Source organism: Vombatus ursinus, unplaced genomic scaffold, assembly GCF_900497805.2.
Source record: "Vombatus ursinus unplaced genomic scaffold, bare-nosed wombat genome assembly UNPS02010461.1, whole genome shotgun sequence".
NCBI classification, from domain to species: domain Eukaryota; kingdom Metazoa; phylum Chordata; class Mammalia; order Diprotodontia; family Vombatidae; genus Vombatus; species Vombatus ursinus.
In genome coordinates, this window is record NW_020950239.1 from 6,470,408 (window position 1) to 6,488,843 (window position 18,436).

Genomic DNA, 18,436 nt, shown 5'->3' on the forward strand with positions numbered 1-18,436 from the left:
TCTGAATTTAAATGTTCTATCAATTTGTGCACATAGGTCTAATATTGATAATGGTTGTCTAGGGTTCTTTTAATTTCCTTATCTCTATTGATGCAAATTTTTATTTTTGTTTTGATTACATGACCGTAATTCTAGTGTTTTTATATTCATCTGATGCATACTAAATTTTGTTCTTGCCTCTTATTTTGGTTCTGTGTGTCTGCTTTTTAGATCAGTCTGTTGTAAACAAAGGACTGTGGGGTTATACTTTCTTTGCCATTCTACCACTCTCACTTTATCGAATTATTTAGTCCATACACACTTAAAGTTATGTAAAAATTAACATTTAAAGTTGTTTTCTTCCACATATTTCCTTAGTATAATTTTTTAATTTTTATTGTTGTTGTTCAGTCATATATCACTTTTCATAATGCCATTTGGGGTTCTCTTGGCAAAGACAGTAGAGTGGTTTGCCATTTCCTTCTCCAGCTCATTTTACAGATGAGGAAACTGAGGCAAACAGGGTTAAGGGACTCGCCCAGGGTCACACTACTAGTGTCTGAGGCCAGATTTGAATTCAGGTCTTCCTGACCTTTCTTCCATGGAACTTACAAACCACTGAGAAGGGTTCAGGCAAAGTGCTATGAAATACTTGAGGTAATCACTTTTGTAACAGGGACACGGAGTTAAGAAAATGGGAGCAAATTTTCTGAGAAGGGGCAGCCAGGTCGGGCATTAAAGAGCCAGATCAAAACCACTGTAGTGATGGAAGGTAATGAGTAAAGGCAAAGGGACACAAGGCAGAATATCAGACTGTGACAGAGAATCATCAGCTGCTTTCAACAGAGACAATGAAGAACAGCGGGAGAAAAGGATAGAAAGAGGCACAGAAGTCAATTGTGGAAGGCCTTAGAATGTTGGATTATGGGTTTAGATTTTATTTTGTAGGTAATGGAGAGCCATTTTTTTTTTCTTTTTAAATGGGAGTACTATCAGGTGGCAGGTTGAAAAGACAAACTGGGAAGTGATGTGAAAAAATTGGGAAAGGACTGGATTAGAAACAGAAGATTAGTGTACGCAGTAATGAAACACTGATCTCTCACCTTGTCTCAAGTTAACTTAGCTCTAAGAATTTCTTTTGAGACAAATTTTGCCATTCCAGACTTTTTTAGATCTTTTTCCCCTGCTAAACCTCTAACTTACTTAGAACTCAACAGGGCAGAGGTATCAAGCTCAGGGGAACCATTTATATATATGTGTAAAATACAATTGTGAAATGTCGATAAAAAATAAAATACAACACAGATAATGTAAATTTGTGGTTTTCTAAGTCAATATGCAGCCCTCAGGGATGTCTACTTGAGTTTGACACCACTACACTCGAGTACCCTTTAATCTTGCTTCTAGGAACAAACACAAAAAAGCTATTACTCTATTTCTCCCTTGCCCCAACCTATGATGTCATGGGATGCAAAGCATACGATCTTGGCAGTCTGATGTGAATACTAAGCACAAGCCCACCACTACTAGGTAAGCTATTTAACATCTGGGCCTACTTGCTCATTTATAAAATGGTGGTCTGAACGAGAGGGTGATAATTCTCTCAATTCTCTCGCTAGCATTTTCTCTATTCTTTCCTCTTCTTGAAAACACCCGAGTTGTTCAACCTTTCCTCAAAGGTGTGGAACCACCGATAAAACTTGCTCTCCTCCCTTTGTATTTTAGCAGAGACGTCCAAGTTTATTGAAGCGTGAAGAAGATAACAACAACTGAATTATTTCAGGGAAGACTTGAGAGGCATGATTCCATAAGGTTGGTTTTCTTACAATTTTTACATCTATTATATTCAACCTAACATACAGTTAGTCTCTCTGCAATACTACCAGTTGCTATTTCAACAGATGCTTTTCTTTCAGAGAAGTCAGTTCTCCATTTTAGACGTGTGGGATTTATTGATACTTCCCTTTTGCAATTCAGGATTTTAATCGTTTCCTGAAATCCTAACAAATTCCACCCACTCATCCTTCAGATATAAAACAAATTTTCTTTCCACAATCCAACCACCAAAGCTTACTTGGCTAGATCTTCACTCGTCTAAAACACAAGTGTCATATATTGCAAACAGCATTTTAAACCCTAGCTAACAGAATTGTACAGCACATAAGAGAGCTTCACATGAAGAACCGTCAGCAAAATCTTAACCTTCCATTTTTAAGTGACGCAGCTGTCAGATTTATTCCAGAGTCACTGAGGAAGAGGTCATTTTCTTAAAAAGAACTTGGCATAAAAGGCAGCGAAGAGGTCCTTATAAGGAGTGTCTGACTGTGATCTCGTCTGTGGTATGCGGCAGAGCTGGCGAAATCCCGGGGAGCGCAGCAGCAGGTTCTGTGAGAGGCCTAAGAAGCTGGAGCAGAACCAGTACAGCGCAATGGACTAGAAAGAGAAACAGACACGAGCATCAGCGCCATGCACGCCCAGGAGAGTGAGCACAGGCGGTGCTGCTCCTTTCCGGCGTATCGCTCTGCCAGCTATAAGGCCTTTGACAGCTGCAGAGCCGATGCTGCATTCAGCCTACGTCCGTCGGGCTGGATGACTGCCCAGTTCGGTGTGTGTGCGCTCCATCCGTCACCAGACTTGCCCTTCTATGGCATTCTCCGCAGGAAGCCAGGACAAGCCAACAGGATGGCCCCTTTCTGGCCCATTCAGGAAGCTCCACGGACCAGCCACACACAGTCATGTGGCATCAGCTGCCCTGTGGCTTGAGCCCTCGCGGGCGTTTCTTACCCTTTTATGTGTCTCTTCTCCAGGTATTATTTGAGCTCCCTGGGAGGAGGGACTATGTGTTAATCAAACTATTGGTTTGTTTAACCAATTAATCAAAAAGCATTTACTGAATTCCAAATATTAGGAATATTCAGCATTCTCCTAGGTACTAGGAGGGATACAGAAGTATCCAGTTCCTGTCCTCAACGAGCTTACAATTCAGTTAGAGAGACAAGATCAAAACTCAGGAAGTAACACCAAAGATTAGGACATTACTTTCTGCATTATATGATGAAATACTAAATTGTATTACAGCTTCATCATTGAAAGGTGGTGGTGCGTGGAGCCTACAAAGAGCTGGCCTCTGTGTCAGGAAGGCGGGGTGCAGTCCCACCCCTGGACAAGGTCGCTGCTTGGGGCACTCGCAGGAGACACTGGGCTCGGAAGAGATGATGACCTGTGCCAGCAGACAGAGTTTTCTCACCAGGATCACCTTATACAGAGGACATCCCAATCCCCAAATTCTATGGTTTAGACTCCATCTGATTTGGGAGTTTAATGAACTTATCAAACTAAGTGTAAGTAATTACGATGGGCAATCCAATAAACATTTATTAAGCAACTACTACACGTAATGCACCATGCCAGTTGCTGGGGATGAGTACAAAGAGGGAGAAATCGAGGTTCCCAGGAAACAAGGCACAAAGCCACACAGACAGGCTGAGGAAGAAGTGACGAGAAGGTCAGACTTCATGCAACAGTCTTGTCAGACTTGAGTTGGGCCTCTTGGGATTTAATAAACACCATTTCACCAAAACATACAGTGCACTCACCGTTCTAGATTACTTACTGAGGGTACAGTTGCAGCAATGGGAATCATCAGCACGGATATTCCACGAGTAAAATGTGTGACATACTTCTGAAAGCGGGACATTTCAAGTTTTTGTAACGCAAAAATCTGAAGGGGGAAGAAAACACATACACGGACATAAAATGCAAATCAAATTAGATAAATTTTGACTAAAAACTGAATTTTGCACCTCATAAGAAAGGTCAATAAATTTTTAAAACTTGAACTCAACCCTTTGAGAAGTCTTTCTGTCTTACAGAGAACATGTTCAATTAGCTATTCCTCTACTTAAAAAAAAAACTTATTAAACAGCCATCTGTAATCTCTAAACGGAGGAGTCTGACTTGCTGCTAATAAGAAACTATGCCACCTAAAAAGAGGCTTGTTTCAATATTTAAGTTCATAATATGTTTCTTTTTCTTTTCTCTATTATGTGTTTCAGTCCAAAAGAAAAAAAAATTTAAAAATTAAAAAAACAAAACAAAACAAAACAATAAAAGGCACTAGCAACCAGAAAAATAAATGAAAAAATAAAAAGAAGCTAGTGGTCTTTAGAGAATGAAGAGCCTCCACCCCTGCCTCTGCATCACTGAGGACACAGAGCTGGGAGGTGGTCACAAACACATTTATGTAACCAAAAAATAAAATTATTAGCATGTGTTTGCTTCCCTGACCTCCTGTCCTTTCTCCTGCTCACTCCTTACGGGTGCTCAGTAAACGCCCATCACTACGGGAATACAGGCAACCAGCCTGCAGCTATGTCATCTCTGTAGAAAACATGGACGGGTGACAGGGCTGTGCCGGGTGGAGAAGCAGACAGCTGCTTACCTGTGATCAGAGGCTATGGGGCAAGGGGGTAATCAGGCCCGGAAGCCACTAGGTGATCTGTGTGAATGCTGACTTTGATGATCCTTGAGGCTTCGGGGCTGAAAGTAACCCTTTGGGAAGGGTCATCTCTATACATTTCTATCTCATGTGTGGAGCTGCAAGAACATTTCAGGGATTTGCCATAATTTCATTCAGCTGAAATAACGAATACAGGTTTAATTCTGTTCCCAAGCCTAGACTCTAAGTGAATAATACTCATTATTTTTGTAGATCTTTATTTTTCTTCTTGAGTTGCTTTTCATTCAAGTGCTATAACTGACTGTGTTCCCTAAATGTACAAATAGACATTCTGTGTATGTGGGTAAACACTTCACAGTCTCATTCCTATGTCCTAACAGTTGTTATGTGTGGGCAGAAGCATGATAATTGATCTAGTTAATCCATCGTTATTGGGATTGCAGTAGAACTGGCCACCTAAGATGAGGCGAATGATCTTTAAAGACTGAAAAGGTTCTCAACACCCGAGTTAGCATCAAATTTTTATTATCTGAAGATAAGAGTTGAAAGTCTCTTATGCACAGATGTTTGTGTAATTGAAAAAAAAAATTTGCATGGAGTAGTTTCATTTTCTTTTCTCCTGCCTGAAACATTTCTATATATGAAGATATAGATACAGATATATTAATATTTTCCTCAAAACTGTTCCATAACACAGTGCTAACACATAGCTGAGAGACGACATTTTAAAATGTGTACTTTCTTATACATATATGTATATACATACACACACACATACACATATATACATGCATATGCACATACACATACATACACACATCTTTATATCAGTACAGTCTGAATGTTTACAAATATGCTCAAATCTTCCCAATTTTTTTTTTTTAGATCTTTCCAATCTTAAAACAAAAGCCTTCCCTGACCCTTCGGACATCTCCACTTCCTTACTACCCACCCCCCTTCCCACCCTCTCAATCTCTGCAATATGGTTCCTGCCTCCCTTATGCTTCTGACACTGCTTTCCCCAAGGTCACCCATGAAAGAATCCCTACATCCAGCAGCCATTTCCACTTCTCAGCAGACCTGAGCTGCTGGCCGCCCACTCATCCCAGTGTGGACATTTCTCTTCCTGGGCTTCTCACCGTATCCAACGGGGCTCCTCTCTCTGCCTCTCACCTTTTTCCTTTCCTGACTCTTCGATGTGGGTGTTTTTCTAGGCCTCCCCTTTGCCTTCTCTCTTCACACTCTCTGCCTCTGAAATTTCAATGGACTCCAATGGCTTCAGTTACCACCTTTACACAAATGACACCCCTTGCACAAGTCCAGTGCGGAACTCTGGTCTCCAACAGCACACAGGACACGCTGGATGACAGACCCAGACCTAGGGGGATCTCAGAGGCCTCCTCATCCAATCCCCTCATTTTACAGGTAAGGAAACTAAAACCAAAGAAGATTAAATGGCTTGCCCAAGGCTATACTGGTTAACCAGCATCAGAGGCAGGATTTGAACCCAAACCCTGGTACTCTGGAGCCAGTACCCCACCATGCCACTCATACCTGCCTAGATGCCTGACCGCTGCTTCAAAGTGAGCTTGTGATCGCTGCACCACAGACTTGAGGGCTTTCCACGCCCACCTCCTCCATTTTACAGACATTTTACGAAGCACAGGCAGAGGGAGGGTCACGTAGTGAAGATTTGCACCTGGTCTTCTTCCTCATCCCAAGCTTCAATCCACGACCCCATGCTACTCTCATTCTCGCCCCTAAACCAGTCCCTCACACCCTGCTGCGCTATCACAGTGTCTTGGAGACGACGGCTTCCCAGGAAGACGTCATTCCCCCTTTTTATTCTCCTGCTGTTTTCTCCAGGATATTATTTCCCTCTGCCACAATCTATTTTGAAGCCAAACTGGCCTACCCAGCATTCCTCTATTTGGTATTCGCTCTCCTTCCTTTGCACAGGCCTCCCCTCCTAACCAATCCGTCGGTGCCTCCTCTCATCACTCGGTATTAATCTATCTGGGGGCAGGCTGTATGCCCCCTTTCCCCAGTACAATGGAAGGGTTGTGACAGCCAGGCCTATTTCATATTGTCTCTGTATCCCCAACGCCTATGTCCGCTCCAGACAAGGCACTCAAAGCGCCCCATAAACTCTGAAATACTCCATAAATGTGAGCTATCCGTATTATTATGCATGTTATAAACATTCCTTTACCTGATTAGTATCTGACCTACTGACATTCTCCATCTACATTAATAATATTCCTGCCATCCTAACTTTAAATGACTACGTTATCTGCAAATCAAGACTTTAAAGAAGCCCGTTGGCTGGTCTAACACACAAACACACATATAACACAAAGTTTTCAAGGACTACTTTTCTATTGTTCAACTCATCCTCAATGTACACTTAACAAAAAAAAAAAAATTTCTCAACTTAAACAATTTACCTCCACTATTAACAAATTGAGAATTCCAAGTGAGATTGGTAGGATCCACGTGGAATCAAGCAGGGTGAGGTCAGGAAACCACAGGACTCCACCTGTTGAAAATTGTTCCCGAATAGAAAAGTCTCCTGAAAAAAGACATGTTATATTTTTTACAAACTGAGAGATTACAATTCTTACGAAAAGTAGAAACAGAAAATGCATGAACTGAGGTGACTCACGTACTAGTAGAGTCTTTATTTTAGACTAAGATTATTATTAGCCCACAAGTTTTTTCTTCTTCTTTTACATTTTTTGCCTAATTTTTCCCCCAGGTTGTGGGACTATGTGAACTTGAAGAGCTGTTTTATCTTACACTATTTGTTTTTCCTCCTTGTGTGTTAAAGGTAGAAAGTGGAAATTTTTCTCGCCTGGTCTAATTTTAATAAAAATTTTTTTCCAGTTAGTAATCAGAATTAAAGAAGTGATATATCAATTCTACAGTGACTCAACCTACAAAAGAATCACAGGATTGGAAAAGAGCTCAAAAGCTACTTAGTCCAAAACTTACCTACACGGGATTCAAACAATGACCAAGTGGGGCTTAGCCAGGGACCTACTGTTGGCCAATCAACGAGAGCCAGAGTGATTTGGGTTTAAGGCATGGTCTGTAAGAACAAAATCTAGGTATGTGAAGCCCAAAATATCTGGGGAGGTTTCAGAGATCAAAATGCACATTCCTTGGCTCAGAGTAAAAGTAAATAGCAATTGTTTCTGTTTTGGCCAGAAACCCTGAAGGTCCTTCCCCTCTCAGATGGATTTTTTTTTTTTTTGACTAAATAAAAGAGGCCATTCTCGGCCTCCAGTCTTACCCAGCCTGAATCACTGAATGGGCGCTGCCTCCGTCAAACTGAGACCTGTTACAAGACCTTAGCTTGTTAAAAGGCCAAGGTCTCCTACTGCCAGGGCCATCTCCAGTTACCCTGGTCTCTATCTTGCCACTGGACCCAGATGGCTCTGGAGGAGAAAGTGAGGCTGGTGACTTAGCACAGCTCTCCCTCACTTAAATCCAATTCACTTTCATGTCATGGCATCTCCTCCCTGAGGTCATGGTCCTCTTTAAGAACAAAGGACAAACAACAATCTAAACAGGAATGCCCTCTGCATCCCTGATAAGTGGCCATCCATTCACTGAGTCATGTGGCACGAAAGAAACCTTGGAACAGTCCATTCCATTTGGGGAAGGTCCTGATTCTTAGGGGCCTCTTCCTTACTGTCTGCAGCTTCCAGCCACTGCTACTCAAATGTTCTGGCCTGAGTCCACGCAGAGGAAGACCAGCTTCTCTTCCCCGTGACATCCCTTCAAATACTTGGAGTCATTTTTAAAGTTCATCATACTGATATGCCATTTTAATTCACACATTCCCGCCAAGTGCCCTCCTGCTTGTTCATTTTCATCAGGAATGTGGCACCGAATTAAACATAACTCCAAACAGATTCTGCCCTAATCAGACAATGAGGGAATTATGATGTCCCTTGTTCTGGACACAGTTCTTCTTTCAATGAAGCCTAGCAAATCACTCATTCTTTGGCTGCCCTATCACTGTTGCCTCTTAATGAGCCTGTAGTCCCCTACAACCTGCAGATGTTTATCAGGTGAACTGCAATCTAGCCAAACTACGTGCCAGGCAAAGTGCTTTACAAATAATCCATTATTTGATCCCAACAGCAACCCTGTTAGCTACTACTATTATTCTCATTTTAGAGTGGAGGAAACTGAGGCAGACAGAAGTGAAGAGACTTCCTCAGAGTCACACAGCTAGTAAATGCCTGAGGCCAGATTTAAACTCAGATCCTCCTGACTCCAGGCCCAGAGCTCTATCCACCATGTTACCTAGGTGCCTTCAGGTAATTTCATGCAGCGAGTGAGATGAAATAAATGCCTGGAAACAAAGGATCAAGCTTCTGAGCACACCAATTCACTAAGCAATGCATGGCAATGCAAAGCCGCTGCCAAAACAAATCAGGACTAGGAACCTTCCTCAACTTTGGAACTGGACCCCAAATCCGGGGGAGACAGATTTTTATACGTTAAAAACAAGTAACCAAATAAGACTAATTAACTAAAAGAAAACAATTAAGCAGGATACAAAATTAGGGAATCTGATTTCTAACTGCAGGAAAGATTAGGGACTTTCCCAGTTGGGAGGAAGAGAGCAAACAGGTGCAGTTCCCCAAACTAAAAAAAGAGGTGCCCCAGCCCCCCAAGCGTCTGTAAACAATCAAGGGAACGTGAAAACCACACCTGATGGATCAGCACGGGGCCAGTTTTCAGAGAAGACACATGGGCTGCTCGAGATGTACGAGTGTGAGAGAACTCCTGGCACCAAGCTCTGCGTGTGCCTGGGCTCCTGGTCATACAACCCGGGCCCTAGCTAAGGGTCTCTGAGCAGCAGGCAGAGCTGGTCCAGCTTTCCGGCCTCGCAGGGACAGGCTCAAAAACGCAATAAGCTTTTCTCCCAATTCCCACAATTTAATAACGTTTTCTTACAAGACAGAAGTCGGGCTGGACCCATAACTGGACTGGAAGGGAAGTGAGCTGGCTCCAGAAGTGGGTCACAAAACGGAGTCAGCGTGGCTCACTCCGTTCCCACCATTAGCCACTAGCCATCCTACTCCCCTCAAGGACCTCAGCTGAGGAAGGGGCCTGGTTCTGACAAATCGAAATGCTCAGAAGCTTGAACCTTTGTTCCCTCAGTCATCTCATCTCCTACCTGCCACAATCACTTGTTACCTTGTCTGTGTATATACTTTGTGTTTCTCGGGCTTGATAAATCTCGGAAGCTGTCATGACATAGATAACATACCTTGGGATGACAGCAGACCTTTGTCTATGCCAATCATGTGCTTTATTAAATAAACCCTCCCCAGCCACCACGGCACTGAGATGCACATCATCACTCCTTGAATCATGAAACAGAACTGCCTATTGGCTTTATCTAGATATCTTTATACCATTGCTCCCCTCTAGCCACTGCAAAAACAAAAACAAAAAAGCCCTGCCTTACGCACATGCGTGCTTTAGAGATTTAAAAGCATCTTATGTTACCAAAGGGATATAAGAACTAATATTCATAAATCATACAATAAACAATGTTATTACTTTTTATCATAATATGAAAACAAGAAAATAATTTTTTGGTAAAATCAAAGAGGGAAAAGTGCTGTGAGGGAAACGATCACCTTCTGAATCCGTTATCCCTAGACTGAAGTTCCGCAGGGCAACAGACATAAAGATCCACATTGGTATCTGAACCCATACCAGCAGAGTGGCTTTGAATGGGTGACAATTATCCCGAACATACAGCTCTGAAACAATCCTCCTCATGTTGTTCAAATAAGTGAGCCTGAATGAAGAGAGGAAGAAAAAGTCATTTAAAATTCATTTTTAAAAAAACTTCTATAATAAACAACACCCCAAGTTAGCATCTCATATCCACAGCATAAACTAAGTTGATGCTATATAGTTTTCCAGTCTTCTATTACCATAAACTTCACAAGGGGCCATCCAAGTAAATGTCAACAAAGAAATTTCACTTTAAAATCTTTAAAAATCCATTTAATTTACATCAAAGTTTATAAGTAACCTGTCATAATCGATGTGAATAATGTTGCTGTTAAAATTCTTACTTCACTGCATCTGTTTAAATTATATTATAATAAAGATTATTTACGATGAAAAGATACACTAATGAAGCTATGAGTCTTCAAAAACACATTAAAATAGGTGAAAGGCTGAACATTTTCCTGGCAAAAATTTGGAATGTCTAACGATAGTTGCTAACATCATTCAGACACTGTGTTGAAAATTTGTCTTTTATAATCTGCATTTAGTTACTAAATTATATTAAATTAATATTTAATAAGTGTCTCCCATGTGCAAATTATCTTACCTAGTTAGTCTTTTTGACCATCCCAACTGTTTTGCTCGAAGTGCAATGTCATAATTAAGATTTTTGGCAATTATTTTTATTTCGGGTTGCAAATTTTCCACCTAGCTAAAAAGAAAGTAGAATGTGTTATGAACACATTTAAAATTTTTATCTATAGTCACTTGGGCTTCTTTCTCCCTCCATCCTGTTTTATTTTCAAAAAAGTAAACAATGCACATGCATAACCTTAGACCTGAGTACAAGAAAGGTTAATCTACTGAGAGGATAAAAAATAATCACCTCTGGGGCAGCTAAGTGGTGCAGTGGATAGAGCACCAGCCCTGGATTCAGGAGGACTTGAGTTCAAATCTGGCCTCAGACCCATAACACTTACTAGCCGTGTGACCCTGGGCAAGTCACTTAACCTCATGGCCTAACCCAAAAAACAAAAAAACCCCAAAAATAATCACCTCACAGAATGACCAGACACAAAGAATAATGACTAATGGATGGATTTCAACACAGAGATTTCTATTAGAAGATCGATGGCGTAATTCTGTTCATTATTTTTAACGATGCCTTTTTTTCTATTATGGCATCAATAAACATGAACAGAAGAGAACTGCATACGAAACTATGAACTTTCACCATATTTTAAAAATCTGTATTAACTGCAACATGATAGCACCCAAACTGTCCTGCTCATTACCTGTGCTTCTCCCTAACTCTGCCCTGCAATCTTTCTATTTTCTCATGCTTTGTGGACGTTCTTCGTGATGTCATTACTATCATGACCCACCTAGAGTTCCCGAAATAAAATGAATGCTGTGGAGCATTCATCACTCCTTACTCTGAAACAAATAAAAGCCATCTCATGTAACAAGTATTGCCAAACAAAGCAAATCTACATATTGACCGTGTCTGAAAATATGTCCTCTCTACGTACTTCTAGTCCATTATCTCTTTGCCAAGAGGTGGGAAAACATGAAAATAACTCCTAATAATAAGTGGGCTTCAAGGTTTGCAATTTGAACCATTTGAAAAGGTTTATCCTCAGTCTTCTGGAGTCATAAGTGGTTCATGCATTGATAGAGTTGTAAATCCTTTCAAAGCTATTTTCTTTTACGCTGCTGTAGGGATTGCATAAATTGTTCCCTTGATTCTGGCGTTTCACTGCCTCAGCTCACACTCATCTTCTCAGGATTCCCTGAAACCATGCCCCTTCAGAACTGCTTACAGCACCGGAGTCTTTCATCACCTACACAAACCATAACGTGTTCAGCCACCCTTTCCCAGCTGGTGTGCAACCACTCTGCCTCCAGGCCCTGATAACAACAGAAAGCACCACTATGTTTCTGTAGCAAGGGCCCCTTTCCATTCTTTCTTTGATCTTCTGGAGGTCTACGCCTAATAGAGGTATTGCTGGCTCAAAGGGCATGTACAGTTAAGCTGCTTTTCGGATATAGTTCCAAACTACTTTCCAGACTGGTTAGACAAATGCACAGCGCCACCAATGCATCAAGTCTGCCTGTTCTCCTGTGGCTCTACCAATGTCTCTTTTCCATTTTTGTCATCTTTGCTAATCTAATCCGCACAAAGTGGAATCTCAGAGCTGTTTCAAGTTATATTTCTCTTATTATCTATGATTTGGGGCACCTTTTTATATAGCTGTTGACAGTCAGACTTTCCTCCTTTGAAAACTGCCAGGAAGGGGACTCTAGGAGTACCAGACCTCACATGACACTACAAAGCAGTAACCATCAAAACAATCTGATACTGGCTAAAAAAAATAGGTGAACCAGCTGCACAGATCAGGTACATAACATAGAGGAAGAAATTAATCCAGCAACCTTGTGTGCAATTATCTCAAAGACCCTTGTCAATGGAGTAAAGAGGACTCACTATTTGGCAAAAACAGTGAGAAAAGTAGACAGCAGTCTGGCAGAAATCAGGTTTAGGCCAACCCCGGGGGCCATGTGCCAAGATAAACTCCAAAATTATTCATGACCTGTTGGCCAGCCTGAAACAAATTAGAGAAAAATGGAAAATATTACAATTCAGATATAGGGACAGGTTTAGGGTTCATGACCAAACAAAGGATAGAGAAGATCATGAGAAAAAATGGACAATTTTGTCATGTACAATTAAAAAGCTTTTGAACAAAGAAATCCAATGCAACTAATACTGGAATGGAAACAACTGGAAAAAAAAATCTTTGCAGCAAGCTTTTCTGCTGACCTCATTTCTAAGGAATACGAAACTGAGCTATTTTCCAATTGATAAACGGTCAGGGGATATAAACTGCAAATTCTGAAGGGGTGAAATCCAACTACTTATAGTCACATTTTAAAAATGCTCCAAATCGCTACTAGAGACCTTCCAATTAAAGCATCTTCCGGGATTCCACCTCACGCCCACGTGAATGGCAAAGCTGACAACAAAGGAAAAGAAGAAATGTGGGAGGGCTTGGGGAAAACTGGCACACGGATGCACCGCTGATGGATGGAGCTGTGCCCTAAAGTTACTACCATGCGTGTGCCTGTATGGACCTGCACACGTGAATACGTACGCAAGCATGTACATCCCTACCTCTGCCCCGCGGCAGAGCTAAGCTCTCACTGGGGGCGGGGCTCCAGTCCGCTGCGCACGTGGGCGGGGCTCGAGCCTACACACAAGGACAGATGCCGCAGGGGGCGGCGCTCGAACCTGCGCACTCGTAGGGCAGCCCCTGCGGGAGGCGGGGCTCAAGTTGCGCACGAGGGTGGGCTCGTGGGGGCGTGGCTAGAGGCTGCGCACTACCGGAGGATCGTAGGGGGCGGAGTTGTCTGGCTCTCCTCCCCGCCCCGCGCACGCGCGCTCACCTTGGCCAGGATGTAGTGCTGGTAGGCGGCTAGGGGCAGTGTGACAGCGCTCCTCAAGACGGCGGTGGTGACGATAATGCTGGCCCACCATGGCAGCCCCGTGGCGTCCTGCGCTCCCAAGAGCACCGCCTCCGCCCAGTGTGCTGGGGCTGACGTGGCCAGGGTCTCGTACCAGCTGCCGGCCCCGGCCGGCCCCGCGGCGGCACCATAGGCACAGGCCGCCACAGGCAGGAGGGGGTTGGGGTTGCCCAGCGGCTCACGTCGCCCTGGCGGACAGCCCCTGCTCCCCAGGAGGGCGGGCAAAAGCCGCCTCTGCAGGTGTTGCCGGGCACCACACAGCATCTTGGCCCACAAGCAGAGCCGTCCCTCTCTCCTGGCCGAAGGCTCCCTACTTCTTCCGGGGCAGAGAGCGGGCAACGAATCCTGAGCCGCCGCGAAGAGGGAAGTCCCGCCCTCCGCTTACGCGCGGGGTCAGGCAGCGCCGTCGCGCACGCGCAGCACAGGGGAAGGGCCGGATTGGGCCAGATCCGGAAGGCTTGAGCTTGGGGGCGGGCACGTGGGGTGAAGAGCTCAGCTCCGTTTTGGGGAGCTTGGGTTCCGACTGCGTGCGCGGGGTTCTGCTGTGGCACGGAAGGGGAAGGGCTCTAAGTTTGTACGCTCTGAGCATGGTCGAGGAGCTTCTGGTTCGGCGGACGCTTCGGGGAATAAGGCATTTACCAAGCGCTGGCTTAATTAGTTAAGCTGGGCGCAGCTCTGCTCGCGAGGGGCTCACGTCTGAAAAATAAAGAGCACGTTTTGATGAGCGCCTGCTGTTTCTTCCGTCATCGTAGCTCCCTGTCCCCGGAGCTTGCGTCCTGCGGGAAGGGGAGGGGAGGATCACGGGGCTAGAGCTGAAACGCTTCCGTCTCCCGTAGCGCCTGCGTTTTGGGGGTCTCTGGAAACTGTGTCTGCTAAGGGGGGCGGGGAGGGAGGCAGCTGCCAGGCGGCTTCACTGTGCCCCTCATGCCCCCCGACCCCCAAGGTCTCCGCGTCCTGGTGCCTGCCTTCCCCCCGCACGATCCCCATTTTGTCCCTGTTTGCGCCGTTGTCTCCCCCATTAGACCGCGGGTTCCTGAAGGGCTCATTCTTGCTTTTGTGTCCCCAGCGCTTAGCATCGTCCTGGTCACGTACACAGTAGGCGCTTAATGTTTGTGCAGGCTGAGATTTGGGACGGGACCAGAACTGACCCAGACCCAGAAGGACTGAGGCGAACTCGACCCTGCCGCAGCTTTTTCAATGTGTTTAAAATTTGGTTTCCGGCTGTGCGCATGGGCGTTTCGCTGCCGCTGGAGGAGGGGGTATGCTCCCCTGAATGAGGATAACCGTGCGTGGGGGTGGGGACTGTGGTCAATACAGGCTTGCTTCCCTCCCTCATTCTCACTTGCATCGTAATAAAAAATTAGACGCTTCTCCGTTTACCAGATTGTAAACGCACAGGGGGAAAATGTCTCAGGCACAGGAGGTGCTTGATAGGTTTATTTTGTTGGATTCTTGTTATCACTTAAATTTTCATGCCAAACAATAAGCTACTTCAGTCCGTTTTAGGCATGCCTGAAGCAGCCCAGCTGAAGGAGTGATATATTAAGGGCAGGGGTTTGTGGTTGACCTTGGGTCTGAAAAGGCGCTACAAAAACTGATTCCAGACATAACGGTGTCATTTGGATTTAAAACCACAACCCCAAACATTGGCAGTCATTGCAATATTATTTTCTAAGAGAAAACATTAATTGCATTATGTTGAGTGCAATATTATATTTCCAAATTAATTTCAGTTATGGCATTACTCAAAAATACGTATGCTCAATATTCGTTTATCTTGTCACAGGTGAGAGTTATAAGTAGCAATTGGTATACAATAAGACTAAAGAGACATTGATTTTTTTAGGACTGTACTATCTAGTATTATTTCCACCTGCCATGATGAGGCTGTAATTTAAGATCCAAAATCATTGTACAAATGAGTCAATATGGCAAAAAAGTGCTCGTGATTGCTGAGAATCTACTAGGTTGTTACAGTTGTTCTGTTGTGGGCAAATTATGGAGCAGGCTTATGGATACAGATAATCTGCATTTGGCTATAGCTATCAACACAAAGACCATCTACTTAGAGCAGATCGGTCTCTGTCCACCCGATCACACAGTGAAATGATATCAGTAATAAATTTTGAGTACAGGACAAGGGCATAATATGTAAACAAAGTAGTATTACAATTCATTTAAATACCTGAATTCAAACATTTTGCATTGTGACTTTTAAATGTTAACCTAAATGCTAAATATTTTAATGTTTGTAATTGAACCTAGAGGAAGGATTATAGTGGATGGGGAGCTGGCCTCCAGGTCAAGAGGACCTGGGTTCAGGTGTTGCTTCTGCCTCACCCTGGCTGCATGTTCCCAGAGTCAATTAACTTTTCTGTAACCCAGGCTAAGCCTATTAAGTTGTGGAAAGTCATGCTCATCTTTACAGGTAGAAGGAGTTTCTCAGTGGAGTTCCCTACCCTTTTGAAATCACAGAAAAAAATTAATTAACCAGAGTCTTTTATTGATGTTGTATGTCACCACCTCCTATAAGTTTAACTGATGTTAACAGTTATAACAGTGAGAATGCCAAAAGCCATAAAGAAGCAATCAACCTAACAAGACATTCAGGAAAAATGGATGAAGAACCCTATTGCCCAGAATACCACATGGAAAATGGACACTGAGCTCCTTAGAGTAATATCTGTCTTGGGTAAGAACAGCAAATGGCCAATTAGCTGGACCCAAAACTGAAGAGAAGGGAGAAGGCAAGGGGGACTGCATTTGGGAAAGCGCATGTACTTTCTAACAATGATGAGCTGCTGCCTGAAACAAAACCTAACAATATTCTCTTGGTGACGCTAGGTGGCTGGAATCATGGAACACCACAATTTTCAAAGAATCAGGACTAGACAACTCAAAGGTGAAACATACAGTGGGCTGAAGTAGGCTGCAGCTTATTTCCAGATATACTTTGGATTTATAAATTGGGTGAAAGATACCGTAACAGGAAATATGAGAGTAAGAGAAGGGACAGAGATGAACAGCCCAACTGCTGCATTGGTGCCCATAGGATACTTAGATACCTAGACAATTCCCTCTAACCCAGATCCTCCATGGAAGATTTATGACGTGGGCAAGAAGGGTATAGGATGGAAAGATATTTAAGTTATGATCTCCACCGGGGAAAGTAGTGTCTTCTTCCTCCATGCAATTTTCACTGGCTGTCTCATCCCTAGAATTATATTTTTCCTCTCTTCTGTCTCCTGGCTTCAAGTCCCAGCAAAAAAAAAAAAAAAAAAAAATCTCACCTGCAAGAAATCATTCCTCATCTTCCTTAATGTTAGCATTTCCCATTTGGGATTATCTCCAATTAATTCTGTACCTGTTGTTCGTTTATGATAATGTGTGTGCCGTCTGCTCCCTTAGGCAATATGCCCTTGAAGGCAGGAGTCTTTTACTTTTCTTACCCATTGTGCCTAACAGCGGTGGGCACGGGGCGGTCACTCACCACTTATTTCCTGGCACAAAAAGTCATCAATCAAGGTTGGGCCAATGGGTCAAATTTCTGCTTACTGAATCCAACAATCATCACAATGCTCAATTTCTTACTGCTCCTAGCTTGGCAGGTACATTTTATTTATTCAATTTAATCCAGTAAATGCTTAAGCACTTGCCATGTGCAAGGCACACAGTTCATTTGCTTTGAAATGTCATGGTCCAAAAATGATTCAGTAGGTTAAGTTCCTAGACGAATTTTCATGAGTAATTTTTCTAAATTATTTCTTGGAGTCAGCGGAGATTTATTTAATTAACTATAGGTGATTTGTAAGTCATATAAAAAGTCCGCCATGTTGTGCTCATCTCTCAAATAAAAAAAACACGGCTATGTTGACCTATATGACCTTTTTATTCTGTACTCAGTTCTTTAAGGATATACTGAAACTCAAGAGAATCTCCTTTGATAAATGATTCAGCTTTCTTGGGTGCCCAAATAATCCTCAAATACTAAATTCACCTAATAGCCAAATACCAAGTTTAATTCTGTAAGAGCAAATTTAACTGATTGGTTCTTAAAACTGAATCCCTTTGACAAACTGATTTCTATTTATTTCCTTATACAAAAACCATAGTGTTATATCTGGATAAAGCTCCTAAGTTAGATTGCTGATGCCAAAAGGTGTTAGAAACAAATGGAAATAGAGTAAAATTCCATTTTAAGTCAGATATTAGATTCAATCATTCCCTGAATATTTTCTTGAACTGAATATTATTTTAAACCTACACACATTTGCCTCTAGGTACACTTACTTAAAATAGGAAATAATAGTCATTTACCTTTAGTCTAGTTATAGGATTTATAGGCTTCTAAGCAGCATGGACTATTTCATCTCAGCTGCTTAGCAGTCCCTGGCATACAAGAAGTGCTTAGTGAAGGCTTTATTTGCACAATAACATCTACTTTCTTTAAAAAAATAAAAGTATTCATGAGTCTACAAGGAATGAAATGTATGTAACAGAAAGCACTTAGCATAGTCGGGAAACTTTCCCATGAAATCTTGGGCCATCAGCATGCACAGTGAGTGGGCTTCAGTTTTCTCAGATATAGAAGGGTGGGTTTGGACTACATCTTTGCCAAAGTTCTTTCTTTTTACTGTTAAAATTCTGTAAATATTGCTGATCTATCCATATCTGTTTATGGAAGAGATATTCAACAGAACATGG

At 42.8% G+C, this 18,436-nt stretch overlaps 1 protein-coding gene across 3 annotated transcripts; it reads right to left on the reverse strand.

Annotated features, from left to right (window-relative positions):
- Positions 1–1,340: 1,340 nt before the first annotated feature.
- On the reverse strand, positions 1,341–14,102 carry LOC114037610 (cytochrome c oxidase assembly protein COX18, mitochondrial). Of its 3 annotated transcripts, none has more exons than XM_027854538.1 (6): positions 13,655–14,102; positions 10,815–10,915; positions 10,105–10,268; positions 6,886–7,010; positions 3,593–3,700; positions 1,341–2,412 (listed from the first exon to the last, which is right to left on the reverse strand). In XM_027854538.1, exons 1-6 carry the CDS (start codon positions 13,994–13,996, stop codon positions 2,239–2,241), a joined length of 1,014 nt encoding a protein of 337 aa, XP_027710339.1. In that variant the 5' UTR covers positions 13,997–14,102; the 3' UTR covers positions 1,341–2,238. The 3 variants fall into 3 exon arrangements, with proteins under 3 accessions (XP_027710339.1, XP_027710337.1, XP_027710338.1); XM_027854536.1 differs by having other exon boundaries at positions 1,349–2,412; positions 10,815–10,919; positions 13,655–13,736; XM_027854537.1 differs by lacking the exon at positions 10,815–10,915 and having other exon boundaries at positions 1,349–2,412; positions 13,655–13,739.
- Positions 14,103–18,436: the final 4,334 nt, after the last annotated feature.